This window comes from Zootoca vivipara, chromosome 9 (genome assembly GCF_963506605.1).
Source record: "Zootoca vivipara chromosome 9, rZooViv1.1, whole genome shotgun sequence".
NCBI lineage: Eukaryota > Metazoa > Chordata > Lepidosauria > Squamata > Lacertidae > Zootoca > Zootoca vivipara.
The window spans coordinates 70,387,175-70,403,410 of record NC_083284.1 but is presented as its reverse complement, the minus strand read 5'-3'; the positions used below and the strand labels follow the sequence as shown (position 1 = coordinate 70,403,410).

The 16,236-nt window shown below is 44.0% G+C and overlaps 1 protein-coding gene across 6 annotated transcripts in view; it reads right to left on the bottom strand.

The window, feature by feature from the left end:
- Window positions 1-16,236, bottom strand: part of FAM184B (family with sequence similarity 184 member B) — a 64,217-nt gene that overhangs the window by 9,975 nt on the left and 38,006 nt on the right. For 5 of the 6 annotated variants that reach the window (XM_060278974.1, XM_060278977.1, XM_060278973.1 and 2 more), the window contains 6 exons: window positions 13,536-13,646; window positions 12,154-12,255; window positions 5,591-5,700; window positions 5,340-5,469; window positions 2,642-2,854; window positions 1,536-1,689 (listed from right to left, as the gene is read on the bottom strand). In XM_060278974.1, the coding sequence (XP_060134957.1) occupies window positions 1,536-1,689; window positions 2,642-2,854; window positions 5,340-5,469; window positions 5,591-5,700; window positions 12,154-12,255; window positions 13,536-13,646 (820 nt within the window). The remainder of the gene's footprint in view (window positions 1-1,535; window positions 1,690-2,641; window positions 2,855-5,339; window positions 5,470-5,590; window positions 5,701-12,153; window positions 12,256-13,535; window positions 13,647-16,236) is intronic. The other variant, XM_060278978.1, reaches the window with a different exon arrangement.

Genomic DNA, 16,236 nt, shown 5'->3' with positions numbered 1-16,236 from the left:
AGGGAAGTTCTTCTGAAACAGGGAGAAGCTTTTACGTACCAGTATCCTAGTAAGTAGTGGGATGCGGGTGGCGCTGTGGTCTAAACCACAGAGCCTAGGGCCTGCTGATCGGAAGGTCGCCGGTTCGAATCCCCGTGACGGGGTGAGCTCCCATTGCTCGGTCCCTGCTCCTGCCAACCTAGCAGTTCAAAAGCACGTCAAAGTGCAAGTAGATGAATAGGTAATGCTCCGGCAGGAAGGTAAAAGGCGTTTCCGTGCGCTGCTCTGGTTGGCCAGAAGCGGCTTAGTCATGCTGGCCACATGACCCAGAAGCTGTTTGTGGTCAAAAGCCGGCTCCCTCGGCCAGTAAAGCGAGATGAGTGCCGCAACTCAAAGTCGTCCGTGACTGGACCTAATGGTCAGGGGTACCTTTGGTAGTAAGTACTAAATGGACATCAAAGAAGCAGAGAACGATGTGATGTACACATGTGCATGTGTACATAGAACCATAGAATTGGAGGGTTGGAAGGAATCCCGAGGGTCATCTAGTCCAACCCCTTGCAATGCAGGAACACGTGGCTCAGTTTAGTGAACCCAGATGGATATGTGCATCCAAACACACCTCTGTATCGATGCTGGTTGAGTGAAGCTTGTTTCTGCACATAGATCTCTCTTTCTGCATCAGGACAATTATATTAGGGCTGCACTTATTATTATTGTTGTTGTTGTTGTTTTTATTATTATTATTATTATTACTAATTCTACTAAACAAAAGCTGCCCTTTGGAGGATAAGCCTTTTCTTCAAAGTCAATGGGCTTCCCTGAGGTCAGGGGAATACTTGTTTGCTGTCTAACTGTCATCCCTCCCTCTCTTGCCAACAGGGAGATAATCTGCCTGCCGTACATCACACTGCAGACCCGCTCCTGAAAGTGGTGGTTGCCACTTGCAAAAGGAGGCAATGTGTTTGCATTCTTGTTCTCGTGGCCCCGAAAGGCGGCTGAAATGGAGAAGAGGGCTTTTCTGCATGGACAGAAGATTTTGTAAAAGGGGGGGGGGAAGGACCCCACCCCAAATTTCGACTCATAACATTGACAATTTATTTACTTGCATAGTTGTAGCTATTATTCACATACAACTGGCATTTAAAACAACAGCAGCAGCTTCATCAGAGAATCATTCTGGGGCCTATTCTCACAACCACTTGAACACATTGTGTGAAAAACCTGCCCATGGTGCTACTTGATCCGTAGTAAGCAGCCACTTCCAACAATTTCCGCATTGAAACTTTGGCAACTATTATGTGTTAAGAAGAAGTGGGGAAATGGATGCTTCCTAGCATGGTAGAGAGCCAAACCTTCCACGTGGCAATAGGTGGAAGTGGCAGCTTTCCATGGATCAGGTACCATCATGGGCAGGTTTCATTAGTTAAGTCCATTAATTTCAGTGGGTCTACTCTGAGTAAAACTTAGTTGAATACAACCCAAGGGAAACAATTGAGTGAATAATTGCCAAGTGCCCTAGTCATTACTAAAGGGACACGTGTTTAATGTTCTACCTATCAGCAGTGACTGTGGCTTCTGTATCCTCTCAAGTTTGCTCTCCAACTCTTCTCTTGCCTTCTCTTCCAATGCCTGCATTTCTAGGCTGTGCGACTGCTGTTGGATATTGAAGCCGTCATTATATTTCTGCTTCCAGGACTCCTCTGCTTCCTGCAAACAAGGAAAAATTCAAGCCTGAAACTCCTGTTTGTAAGTGGAAGTGTTGACTGATTTTTAGCGAGGGAATGTTTAAATTTGAACTCTGTTGGCTCAATCCTTTTGGTTCTCAAGTTTACCCAAATAACCCAAGTCTGTTCTAGTTTACTCTTCTGTAACATAGAAAAAAATTCCTTCAGTAGCACCTTAAAGACCAACTAAGTTTTTATTTTGGTATGAGCTTTCGTGTGCATGCACACTTCTTCAGATACACTAGAAACAGAAGTGCCAGACCCTTATATGACCCTTATTCTGACACTTCTGTTTCTAGTGTATCTGAAGAAGTGTGCATGCACACGAAAGCTCATACCAAAATAAAAACTTAGTTGGTCTTTAAGGTGCTACTGAAGGAATTTTTTTCTATTTTGCTTCGACTCAGACCAACACGGCTGTCTTCTGTAACAGTTGTGGATTTCTGTTTTCAGATTAATAGTCTTATAGCCCTCGATTTGGAGGGAGTCAGATGGATTTGATTTGATGCCATTGATTAAATCTCGAGTTGCTGAGAGGAGATTTGCTCCGCAGACCTCTCAGCCTTTTAATCGTGGTTAAGATCAGACCCAACCATTAGCCTTTTCTTGCACTGGTTAGTTAGGAGGAAATTGGTCTGGAGAAACCAGGAAAGATCAATAAAGCTGCAATCCTCCATCCATTTACTTGAGAGCAAGCCCCAGTGATTTCCACAGCATTCTGAGTAGACACGTAAAGGAATACACAGTAAACCATCCAAATCTCTCAGAGCTAAATTCTTTTATGTATGTTGCTCGCTTTCATGCCCATCTCTATCCAAGAACACAACTGCCATGCCCAGAAGCTGGGTGAACATTTATCTGCTGTGACTTTGATCCTCAATGGTTAAGGCTCAGAATTAACGTAAATAAATCAGCACTGCCCGTACAAATCTAACCTCCAGCTCTTGATTTTTGCTTTTCTCCAGGAGATTTATGGCTCTTTGGTGAGACACCTCCAGCTGCATTTTAATATCTTGGCTTTGCTTAATGGTGTCCTGAAGATCTTGCAGAAGCTTTTCTCTCTCCTTACTGGACAGTAGCTCCTGTTCTTCAAGGGCTTCCCTGAAAGCATTTGCTTGCTGCTCTAAAGCTTGCTTCAGCTGTGCAACCTTCAAATATTAGAATCCAACAGGACATAGTCATTAACCACAGCAGTTACCTAACATCACAAGCCCTTTCAAGAATAACTTATTCAAAGGAAAATATCCTTTATTATTCTTTGAAAATGTATTCTCAGGTAAGCTAGACTTACTTGCTTCTACCAATCTTACATCAGATTTTAAACCACCAGCAGCAAGATCAGAAATCCCTGCTTGGCTTGCAAAAACTGGAGCATGCTTCGAGCATGATTCCAACAAGTAACTATTTCAGATGTAATTTTAATGGCAACAAAGTACAGTGGACACTCGGGTTGCAAACGTTGATCCTTGCGGGAAGCACATTCGCAACCCACAGTGTTCGCAACCCATGTCTGCGCATGCGCAGGCTGCAATTCGGCCTTTCTGTGCATACGCAAAGAGCAATTTAGTGCTTCTGCACATGTGTGCACGCCGAAATCCAGAAGTAACCCGTTCCGGTACTTCTGGGTTTGGCGCTGAGCGCAATCTGAAAAGACGCAACCAGAAGCAGCTGTAACCCGAGGTATGACTGTACATTGAGCTTTCTCAGGATTGTGCTCAAGGTCTTCAAGAAACCCTGTGGGAGATTCTTGTTACTCTAAGTCAGGGGGGAGGGGCAACCTTCTGATTTTATCCAGACTCATCCATTCATTCTAAAGTAGGCTGGCAGGCACAAGACTGTAAGCCGAGAGAGGTCTGTAAATTCTTGAAGCGGCACGTTCTGGCCTGGCTTTTCCATTTGAGCAAAGTGTGCTCCCAGACTGCTGGGTCTACCAGACCACGCTGTGTGTTGCTTCTCTCCTTGGAAGTCCCCTTAGCAGGGCTGACCCACCCATGAGGTGGGATGAAGCAGCTGCCTCAGGCAGCAGTAACCCAAACAGTGGCTCCCCCATGGGTGCCCTGCCGACTCGGTTGCCTCCACCGGTAGAAAGAAGTGGCAGCAGCCCTGGCTTCTGGCAAGATCTTGCCGGAACCTCGCGAGATCTCACTGAAACCCATCGCTGTCATCATTTCGTGAGTGCCACCATGCAGCCCAGGTAAGGGAGACTTAGGTAGTGGCAGGGCAGGAGCAGCATGTTCCCAATTTGCCTCAGGCAGCAAAGCGGGATGCGCCACTTCGCCCATCAGAATCCTCTGTCATTGCAGATCTCTCATTTCCTGGTGGGCAGGGCAGGTACCAGGTAAGATGGAATGTGCCTTCCATGCTGCTTCTTTTCCTAGGCTCTGCTACTCCTTGAGCAACTTTGTTTGGCACAAACAAACGAGTGATGATGATTAATGTTTTTAGCCAGAGGAGACGGAACCATCCCTTCCAAATAAGCCAGCACTCACAAAGTTTTCCATGGACAGCTTGGTTCCATAGGCTGAGGAACCCATGGCAAGAGGCCTGTTGTACATGGGCCTGTGTTTAATACCAGTGTGTTATTTTACAGATAAAATTGGATTGTTGCTTACATGACTTTAATTCAACATAACCTATAGCTGACTTCAAGCCAGTGAAAACTAGCTGCTTGGAATAAATTACTGTTGGTCACTGGGATTGCATAGCCTGTTGCCCCAACTGATGTCTGGGTCAAAAAGCAGTTTTAAGAAATAATGGTGGGGTTTTTTTTTACTGTCATTCCTATGCTCCCAATGAAGTATTCTGATGAAAGTCAGCTAAGCTTTATTTATAGCATCTAAATTCTCAGTTCTTATGCCTATCTGTGTTTTCAAACTCCCTGACCTCCAATAAAACACATCCCCTTTTCCATCTGTGTTCAACTCTCCACATAGCAATGAAGCCAAGTTAACCTGAAAGTTTCTCTCCATGAGCAAAAGAGATCTTCTGCTTGGAGCATCCTCTCGTAGCCAAAATGGAGAGGTGCCTGCCATGTTCTTATGCTCCATGGATCCTGCCTATTCTACAAGGAGCTTGGGACAATGTATTCGATCTCATTCCAATTTTTGTCCTTGCAAAAGCTCTGGAGGTAAGTTCTCAGCTGAAAGCTTAGGAGTCGTCATTTGCAGCTGACCTCAGATCTGACAAGGATCCTTTCTTTAACTTGTAGAGGCAGACTTCTATGTGTGACACAATTATAGCGCGGCTGAAGGCACAGGGCTTTCGATCCCATGGCTGAGGTTTACAGTGGTACCTCTACTTACGAATGACTCGACTCACGAATGTTTCTACCTACGAATGGAGCTCCGTCCACCATCTTGGATTTGGTTTAGATAGGATTTTTTCTACTTATGAATTTTTAGATAGGGTTGCTTCGACTTACGGATTTTCTCTCCCAATGCATTCCTATGGGATTCGACTTACACATTTTTTCGACTTATGAATGTGCGTTCGGAACGCATTAAATTCGTAAGTAGAGGTACCACTGTACTGTCATTTCTATATGCACTGGGCTGAGTTTGACATATGTAGCTGGCCTGCTGCTCAAAGGAATGCATTTGTCATGAAATATCAATACAGAATTCGCCACTGTACTTGAGCTTGCAATTCTGTCTTTTGGTAGTACCATTCCTCTTGCAAAGCTTGCATTTCTTTGGCTTTCTCCTTCTGGAAACCGGCAAGGGAATGCCTGACTTCTGTTTTTGGTGCACCTCCAGAGTCCAACCTTGAAGAAAGAGCGTTTGTTGCATTATGAAAAGAATATCAGTACCTTCCGACACAATAATTACCAGACTTGAAGGTTACAGCCTTTAGGGTGGATTAGGACTGCCCCCCCCCCCAAATACCTTGGCTTCTCTTCATTTTTGGCACCAGGAGCTGCTGGCTGTTCCCTGCCTTTTGCTCTCTCTTTATGCTGTTTGGAGATGTCTTTCTGTTTCACAGATGCGTCCTGGGACTAAACAATGAATGCCAAGATAAAGCTTCCGTTATGATGTTATACTTCATACTAAGCCTTCTCTCCCAAGTTTTTCAAATGCAGTGTAATAAATCGTTCCCTCCCTCATCAATACACACCCTCCCCCCATTACCATTTTCCCTCTCAGAATGTATGTAGGGAGGGGGAATATTCTCAGAGTACTAGGTTGACGTTTCAAAGGCATTGTGGCCACCTAGAAATGGAAGTGCCACATTTCCCCAGCCTGCTGACTGTTGATTAGGTAGGGCAATCCCTTTCCTCCCATTTGCCTCAACTTTGTGACATGTGGAAGCTTTTTGCCACACCCCTTGGATGGGTTTTAGGGGTGGTGGGGAAGAAATCAACGCAGCCCTTGAGCATAAATACCTCAGGGTTCTGTCGTATGAGTCTCCACGGCTCAATTCTCTTGATCTTTCTTTGATCTGTGTTCTCCTCTCCCTGACACACCACAGACCAGAATAAAAATGACTGCAACGAACTGACTTGTCAGATACACACACACACACACGGGTTGACAGTCAAATGTGGTTTCCTTATATAATAATAATAATTTATTATTTATACCCCGCCCATCTGGCTGAGTCTTCCCAGCCACTCTGGGTGGCTCCCAATTGAATATTAAAACAATACAGCATTAAATATTAAAAGCTTCCCTAAACAGGGCTGCCTTCAGATGTCTTTTAAAATTAGGATAGCTGCTTATTTCCTTGACATCTGATGGAAGGGTGTTCCACAGGGCGGGTGCTGCTACCGAGAAGGCCCCCTGTCTGGTTCCCTGTAATCTCACTTCTCGCAATGAGGGAACCGCCAGAAGGCCCTCTGCGCTGGATCTCAGTGTCCGGGCTGAACAGTGGGGGTGGAGACTAGAGAAAAAGCAGGAACTAGAAACAGAAATTTTCTCCGACTGGCCAGAACGTGGGAAGTCATTTGGAATGTATAATTGGCTATATTATTTGTATTATGATGTGGCATGATTTGGCATTGCATTCATTGGAGTATTATTAATGAAAAAATTAATAAAAAATATTTATATAAGAAGAAGAAAAGAATGAGGAATGAGGATGTGGGAGAGACGGGGTGGAGAGTCACTCAGGACAACGCCATTATCTAAGAGGCTGGGTTCTATAGCCTCTCCCTATAATATTGAAATAAAAAAGGACCGTAAGAAACTTTTCCTTGTCTTTATACTTCTCTGGGCAACTAGCCGTGAGCCACTGACAGCACTCTGACAGTCTATATTGGTATGCTATTACCATAAAACTTTTATTCACTTGTTCATAAATATTATAATTGCAACAGCAGTGAGATTGTTGCCAGACATCCATAGCAAGCATATTACTATTGGTCTCGGCTAAATTTCCCAGACTAAGCAAGGTTATTCAAGCCACTGTGATTTATTTATTTGAAAACCTATAACCTGCTGTTTCATAAAATACAATCAGGTGGCTTACAGCAATAAAACCAGTCAATATCCATAAAATAGAATTTAATACACCAATAAAACATGCTCATTTGGACATCTCCAGTAGTCTGAGGGTACTCCTGGATCTATCACTGTTGACTGAGGTTCAGGTGGACTCTGTGGCTCAAAGTGCCTCCCACCAACTTTCAGTTGCTAAAACAGCAATGGCTATTATTAGGCTGTGAGAGCTTGGCTACTGCAGTCCTGAAATTGGTAATTTCAAAACTGGATTCTTGGGCTTAATCTGGCAGCTGCAGCTGGTGCCGAATGCAGCGACCCAGGATCTTGACCAGGGACCCACCGACACCCAAGAACACCTCAGCTGTGGGAGCTGCATTGGTTGCCAATAAGCTACCATGGACAGTTCAAGTCTCTGGGTTCAGCATTTAAAGCCCTAATCAACTTGGGATCAACTAAGGAACTGCCTGACTCTATACCTGAAGCCCCATCGTTCAGCCCGGACACTGAGGTCCAGCGTCGAGGGCCTTCTGGCGGTTCCCTCCCTGTGAGAAGCGAGGTTACAGGGAAGCAGACAGAGGGCCTTCTCAGTAGTGGCGCCCACCCTGTGGAACGCCCACCCATCAGATGTCAAGGAAATAAACAACCACCTGACTTTTAGAAGGCATCTGAAGGCAGCCCTGTTTAGGGAAACTTTTAATGTTTAATAGATTATTGTATTTTAATGTTCTGTTGGAAGCCGCCCAGAGTGGCTGAGGAAACCCAGCCAGATGGGCGGGGTATCAATAATACAGTGGAACCTCGGTTTACGAACACCTCAGTTTACGAATTTTCAGGTTACGAACGTCGCGGACCCATCTGGAATGGATTAATTCACTTTCCATTACTTTCAATGGGAAAGTTGGCTTCAGTTTATGAACGCTTCAGTTTATGAGCAGACATCCGGAACCAATTACACCCATGCTTCGGGTTAAGTACGCTTCAGGTTGAGTACTCCGCGGACCCGTCTGGAACGGATTAATCCACTTTCCATTACTTTCAGTGGGAAAGTTCGCTTCAGTTTATGAACGCTTCAGTTTAAGTACTCTGTGGACCGTCTGGAACGGATTAATTCACTTTCCATTACTTTCAATGGGAAAGTTGGCTTCAGTTTATGAACGCTTCAGTTTATGAGCAGACATCCGGAACCAATTACACCCATGCTTCGGGTTAAGTACGCTTCAGGTTGAGTACTCCGTGGACCCGTCTGGAACGGATTAATCCACTTTCCATTACTTTCAGTGGGAAAGTTCGCTTCAGTTTATGAACGCTTCAGTTTATGAACAGACTTCCGGAACCAATTGTGTTCATAAACCAAGGTACCACTGTAAATTTTATTATTATTATTATTATTATTATTATTATTATTATTAATCCCTGCCCAGCATTTTTTTTTCTTCCCCTGTTTGGAGCCACTGTGCAAAAGACGATATAGAAATAAGCTGCATGTATAAATAAAGCAATGAAACAAATAAAGGAAAGGAAAGATGGTATTTCCTTTTCACCGGCAGTCCCAGTTCTGATCAGGCAAGAGAAAAACAAACAAATCCAGAGAGGCAGGGGTGCTTATTTCCTTTCAAAATTAGCCTAGTTAGCTGCTGATAGTTGTTACCCTCCTGTGTGTGTGTAGGTGTGAAGCACATAAATGTTAATGCACCCCCGCGGGCCTCTCCTCCTCCTGAGCTCTAATAATGAAGTCAGCGGAAGTTGCACAGAATAACTTTAAAGGAAAATGTTAGGGATTAACAGTTCACATTTCCCTCATTTAAAGGGGGAAATCCTTTCATCTCAGATCCTGCAAATAAAACATTTATGGAGACAACTGAGCATCTGAACTCCAGTTGTGCTTTTGTAGGTTAAGAAGGTACCAGGGGAGGAATCAATGAGTGAAAATACTCTGAATGCCAACAGAAAGATCAAATTAGCCGGGTACAAATTAATTGAGCAAGTCTAGCTAAGCCTGGAGGCAGGCAGTGTTAGAGAAATAGTTGCCTGTGGTGGGTTTACTCATTTCACTTTTGTCTCTGCTAAACTGACTTCACAGGTTTTTAAATGGTTTCAAAAACTTGCAAAGCCTGCTTGACTAGAGGTAATAGAGGGCCTACACAAACATTTGTGTCTGTGTCTGTCTGTGTGAGAGCTGGGCAGGAAATATCTGTCTGGTGGACCACTGTCTACCTGTGCCTAATAATAATAATAATAATAATAATAATAATAATAATCCTATATAATAAAGTCCTTGTGTCTCTGCGTCCAGATTCCCTGTGTCCCTGTGTCCGCGCTAATGCGCATGTGCCCCACGGACACAGGGACTGGACGAAGAAGCGGGACGTACACACGCACACACTCTCTCCGCCCCTCAACCCTCTGCCTCCTGTTCCCCTGCGGCGGCGGACCAAGATGGCGGCATCGGGCTCCGGGGCCGCCGCGGCGGGAGCCCGGTCCGGCTCCGCCACGGGCCGCAGCCCCGGAGCCCAATGCCACCATCTTGGTCCGCTGCCGCCTCCTCCTGATAACCCTACCTGGCCTGTGGGAGGAGCGGCGGGGCCGCGGCCTTACCTCCCTCTCTGCGCTCGGCCGCGGGACACGACGGGAGAGCGCTTTGTTTAATTGTGTTCTCGGCGCGCCCCACGGCCGAGCGCAGAAAGGGAGGGAAGGCCGCGGCCCCGTCGCACCTCTAGCGCCCGTTTTCTTAACGGGCTGAATGAGACTAGTAATAATAATAATACCTTTATTGTCAATGTACAACCTGTGTACAATGAAATTAACTGAGCCCCCCCAAAACACTTAATTTCATTGCACTGTGTGCTTGTCGCACAACACACCAAACCCCAAAGTCAGTTGCACTATATTATTCTCCGTTCAGCAGCTTAAGAGCCCACGGATAGAAAGAGTTTTTTAGCCTGTTGGTACAACTGATTATACTTCTGTATCTCCTTCCCGAATGCTCCAACTACCGCACAATTGCGCTTATTTCACATGCCAGCAAGGTTATGCTTAAAATTCTACAAGGCGGGCTTAAACAGTATGTGGACTGAGAACTCCCAGAAGTGCAAGCTGGATTTTGAAGGGGCAGAGGAACCAGAGACCAAATTGCAAACACACGCTGGATTATTCCTCTGCCTTGCAATAGTTAAAGTGAATTATCCTGAAATGTTGCTATGCCTGGGAGCTACTTTAAGCATGGTTTGCCAAAGAAAAGTGGCATTACAACTTAGCTGGAACTGTAAACTCTTATTTCACCTTTTCACCCCCCTGCAGCGAGTTTCCCCTTCACTTATTAGAATAATGGACCTTCTTTTGGAAAGTTGCATTGTATTAAGCAAGTATCTGGCAAATTATCAGCAAGAGTGACTGGGTATTAAAAAAATGACCTGAATTATAACAACTTTAGCTGTAACATTTATGTCTATTCCACATAGGCTAAATTTGGGGGTTGGGCCAAAATGTGCCTTACACAGGCAAGGAAGTTATTTTTAGTTTACAGTTGTGCCTAAGTGATAACTGCATTGCTGAGAGCATGCTGCTTCATGCTGGAGGAAGAAACTAAGCCTGTTCCATTTCACTGCTCTCAGCTGGGAGTCACACTCTCAGCAAAATGCACACTTTCCTATATGCTCTGTAGTGGCCATTCCAGTTGTGACATTTGAAAGAATGGCGAATTCTTCATTGCTTATGCTGTTCTCTCTCATAACTTGAATCGTACCCTGCTTTTGGGTTGCGGTGCCAAAAAGCTATGGCTTCCCATAGAAATGACACGAATTTGTGCAAACTGTGCTTTTCCAAAGGCAAATATTTCAATCTAATGGCTCTAACAGGATGCGATGAAAGGCAACAATCCCACCAGCCACCTCTGTAGGCACTGCTAGGTCTCCCAGAGACAACTTCTTTCTCCTCAGGGAGCTTCCACACAGCAGTTTACTGTTGATTCATGGCTGCTCACACACACAAGATTTGCCCAGTGTCAGCATGTCATTGTCCTTATCAAAATGCCATTCCATATTATTTCCTCACTTCTTCAATGGCTACGGTTTCTGCAGAAATCCAGAAGGTAAAAACAATGATGGAAATTGCACATTTGGATTAACAGGGAGGGGGAAGAGAATATGAGATGGCATCAGCTAGAATAGATGCTGCACAAAACTTTCATGGACGAGAAGTACCAAGTCCACAGTAAATGCCATGTGGAAGAACCTAAGGTTGCCAGGATACAACCTGAAGATAAACTCTACCACTAAATCATGTTATCAGTTTAAAACTACAACCTGGAGCCATAGGTGCAGAGCCTTATTTAGCAGTTTGTTATTGATAAAGCAACTAGTCTCCAAGTTCCAACCTGGCAATGAAATGGTGCTGATAAGTACAATCCAACCAGACTGAAGAATCTACCTATCTTCCTTTGCTTTCTGAATACCAAAGCAGTGTTATTTCACACACACAGCAAGAGAAGTCATTAATTACAGCTTCTCCCTCCTTTGCAAAAGGAAACAGAAGCTGACATTTAATTACCCCAAGAGGGTACTCAGGTGACAATTAATCCCCTTGTTGGAATCAACAGGAATGCGGAAAAAAACAGGCTGAACTTGCAAACCATAAACTTGTAACTGAAGTTGCCATAGACCTTATAGAATTAATGTGTGAGTGATGATTATGCAAGAATCTTTGCCATAGTAAGAGCACTGCAGGATAATGTATTGCCAAATTCGTACTGTGTGGAACCTCTATTTTGATTCTTATTAATTACAGAAAGCAATACTGTGGAAATGCTAACAGCCTCTAGTATGGAAGCAATTTACAATATGGAGTCAGAAAAAGCTGGCTTGGCCCTTTAATGACCACCACCACCAACAACAACAATATTTTTTTATGTATACCCCACCCTTCCCAGTTCAGAAACCCAGGCTCAGGGCGGCTAACAACAAATTTAAAACACTTAATTGTAATACAACATAACAACAATGTCCACCCCTTACCTCCTGTTGCCGCTCTTGGGTTTTTCTGGCATGAGATTTAAGAAATTCTGCATATTTGGGGGTGTCTCGGTTTTGCCTGATGAAATTCTCTAGCCTTAAAACCTAAATTAGCAAGATTAAAAAAGGCACATAACATGGGGGACATCACTGATGCAACATCTGCTTATCTGATATAATCCTAAACCTGCAAGAGGATGCTTTTTATAGTGGAATCCTAACCATCTCTACTCAGAAGTAAGGCCTACTGATTTTGATGGGGCTTACTGCCAGCTAAATAGGACTGCAGCCTGAAATAGTGAACATACACATTAGGTGTGAAGCCAAAATTTGGGCTGGTAAAAGCATATCCTCCTGTCCCCTTGTTGCCCAGTCAATAAACCATGGGATAAAGGTAAAGGTAAAGGGACCCCTGACCACTAGGTCCAGACATGACCGACTCTGGGGCATAGCTGCCAAGTTTTCCCTTTTCTCGCGAGGAAGCCTATTCAGCATAAGGGAAAATCCCTTTAAAAAAGGGATAACTTGGCAGCTATGCTCTGGGGTTGCGTGCTCATCTCGCATTATTGGCCGAGGGAGCCGGGGTACAGCTTCTGGGTCATGTGGCCAGCATGACAAAGCCACTTCTGCCGAACCAGAGCAGCACACGGAAACGCCGTTTACCTTCCCACTGTAGCAGTACTTATTTATCTACTTGCATTTTGATGTGCTTTCGAACTGCTAGGTTGGCAGGAGCTGGGACCAAGCAACGGGAGCTCACCCCATCACAGGGATTCGAACCGCCGACCTTCTGATCAGCAATCAGTGGTTTAACCCACAGCGCCACCTGGGTCCCCTTATCTCTCCTCCCCTTATCTCCCCTCCCCTACTCATCTTCTCCCTGATGCATGCTCTGTTAGTGTCAAGGCTTGGCTGCCACAAGCAGAAAACAATATGAAATTTGACTTTTGCATGGAATTCACTTATGATTGGGCTGAGAATTGGTGACAAATGCAATTCATTTTCCAGGATTGTTCTCCAACCTTCATGGGAGATAAACGGTCACAGTTTTGTACCTCTGATCATTTTAACAGCAAGAAATAAAACTTCCCAGCCATAAAGTTTTAAAATATACTGGGCAGATGATGCCTTGGAGATAGCAAACCACTTTTCTCTGGATCATATACTGCACAGAGTTGCTAGTACTATTACAGGAACCAACTCATTCTACAAATGAGGCCCCTATTTAAATGACAATCAGCATAGTCCATATTTTCAGGCTATAGTCTTGTGATGTCCTTCCTGAAGAATAAGTTGAAGCTTGTGAATCCCATCAGGAGTTTTTCAGGTAGGAAGAAAAACTAAAACGGCTTCCATGATCACAGATGGATTTATGCTTTACACACCTCCAGAGAACAGTCTTCTAGCTTTCCATTTATTGCTTCTTTTTCCTTTTGTAGCTGTCTTATATCATTCTCATATTTCTTTTTTAATTCCTCTATCTGTATCTGAACCTCCTAAAATTGAAAAAAATCAAGCAATTGTCATATTTTAACACTATACAGCAAAACAATGAGTAGAGGCACAGGGAGAAATATTAAACATGTAAAACACACACTCAAAACAGATACACTGAACCCAAAGGAAGGAATAGCATTTCTCAAATCTGGCATGTGGGAGAACATGAAAAGTATCTGAAATATCCCCATCTTTGCAAGAACACTCAGTCTCCTCAAAGGTGTATGAGCATTAAGGGACTTTGGTGGGGTGGCTACATTTTAAGATTTTTGTGTGTGGCTGCCACCTACCACTCCAAGAATGCCCCTGGGAATGATGCTGTACCATGACTTCCCAATGCTAAGAAATAATCTTGAATAAATTACGGTAAATAAAGTCAGCTGCTGCTGCAGTAAAAACTGACAGGTTTGGGAGAAGGCTAGGCCAGGTGCAGCTTAGGAGCAGCTGCATTCTTTGGGAACAAATTTCTCAACCTCCCAATTTCACATTCCCAATTTCACATTCTACAGTGTTGCATATAATAAGATTGCAATCCCTCTTATTAGGGAATAAACCCCACTGAACTTGCTGGGACTTACATCTGAGTAAACATGCATAAGATTTAGATTTGTCTAGACAAGCCATAAAAAAAGAAGAAGATGAGAAATGCACCAGATTACATAGCTGTCAAGTTTTCCCTTTTCTCGCGAGGAAGCCTATTCAGCATAAGGGAATTTCCCTTTTAAAAAAGGGAGAACTTGACAGCTATGCACCTGAACCTTTTTCTCTGAATCATTGATTCCGCCCCCTCCCCAGTAAAACCATTCATACATACAGTAGATGAGTATAATCAGCCTTGCCAAGTTGCAACTTCAAATAGAAGCCTGTACTTTTAACAGGTCAGATTGGTATGTTCTGCAGAAATGCCCATGACACAGGCCACCTTCTGGTTTGGAAGTCAATTCCTTTATTCTTCGATCTGTGAGAGTTCTTCACATTTTCCCAAAGTGACACAAAAAAACTGCACTTCTCACTTGTCCAGTATACCTGAAGGAGCGTCTCTACCCCCATCGTTCATCCTGGACACTGAGGTCCAGCTCCGAGGGCCTTCTGGTGGTTCCTTCCCTGAGAGAAGTGAAGTTACAGGGCCTTCTCGGTAGTGGCGCTCGCCCTGTGGAACACCCTCCCACCAGATGTCAAGGAAATAAACAACTATCCGACTTTTAGAAGACATCTGAAGGCAGCCCTGTTTAGGGAAGTTTTTAATGTTTGATGCTTTATTGTGTTTTTACCGGTAATATTCTGTTGGGAGCCACCCAGAGTGGCATTGCAGTAGTCCAAGCAGGAGATCACCAGAGCATGCACCACTCTGGCGAGACAGAGGTAAGATTGGGCAAATGTTTCAGGCTCAGGATTTCAAATGCCATTCAGAGAGGCAGGAAGAGTTGATGGGAAGTTCTCCTGCATAAGGTTCCACTGAGCTGAGCTGAGCTGAGCACGAGGTGTGTGAAAATGCTAGAGAGGCAGGCAGGCAGACCTGCCTCCTTCCTTCCCATGTGATGCTCGATGCCCGTCCCGCCACTCAGATTTTCTGGGCATACTGCTAGTATGTCTAAAATACTCAAAGCCAAGAAGTATCATGCTACTACACAAATCAGTTATTTAAACTTCTGAGCCCTGAGCTGAATGCCTAGCTCACAGAGTCCACCGGGAAGCTGTAAAACCCGAGTGCTCATTTACTTGGAAAGAGCTGAATGTTCATCTTGTACAAATTGCCTTAGGATATCCCTATTTAGCATACTAGTGAACTTACTCTTCCTCCTTGAAGCAACTTGCTGACGGAATACAATATTTCAGCCTCATCTTGAAAGACTATGAATTGGGGAGGGAAGTGGGGAGTGGAGATGACAAGGGCTTCGTCCCTAGTGGAGACCGATAAATTTCAAAGCAGAGCAGCTCAAGATGATTCAGAGCAACCAAGCAAGGCTCTAAGACGTACTGAGCAGAAGCAATAAAAAGGATAGCCATAACACCCGCAAAGGGAATAAGTGATGAGAAAATTTAGATTTAATCTAAGGATAGCTGCAGTAAGCAACATTTCAAAGTGAGAAACGGGTTTCTTCTCCTAAAAAAAAAAAACCACACACACACAAAGCCCCAAAGGCAATGGGTTCCTGTTCAGCTAGAAACAATTTGCTCTTGACATTCCTGGATAAAACACAAAGATTCTTATAAGTAAAACTACCAGGGCTAGAAAACACACTAAAACAACTATCGATGTCTCCAATATCAGAAGCCAGGATTAGGGGAAAATGGCAAATGGTAAAGCACCTGGGCTAGACTGCTTTCCAGTGGAATGGTATAAAACATATTAACTAAGTGACAGGAGATCAAGATATCAGTTATATGATGAGATCTTTAGAGAAGGAATCAGCTCAACACTATTTAACCAGGCTTATATTACTGTTATTCCAAAGCCTGGCAAGGACCTAACGCAATGTGCCAACTATCACCCAATTTCTTTGATAAACATTCATACAAAAATCTGAATGAGGATATTGGCAAATAGACTGCAAAGAGCAAGATCAACTATTATTAAAAATGACCAAA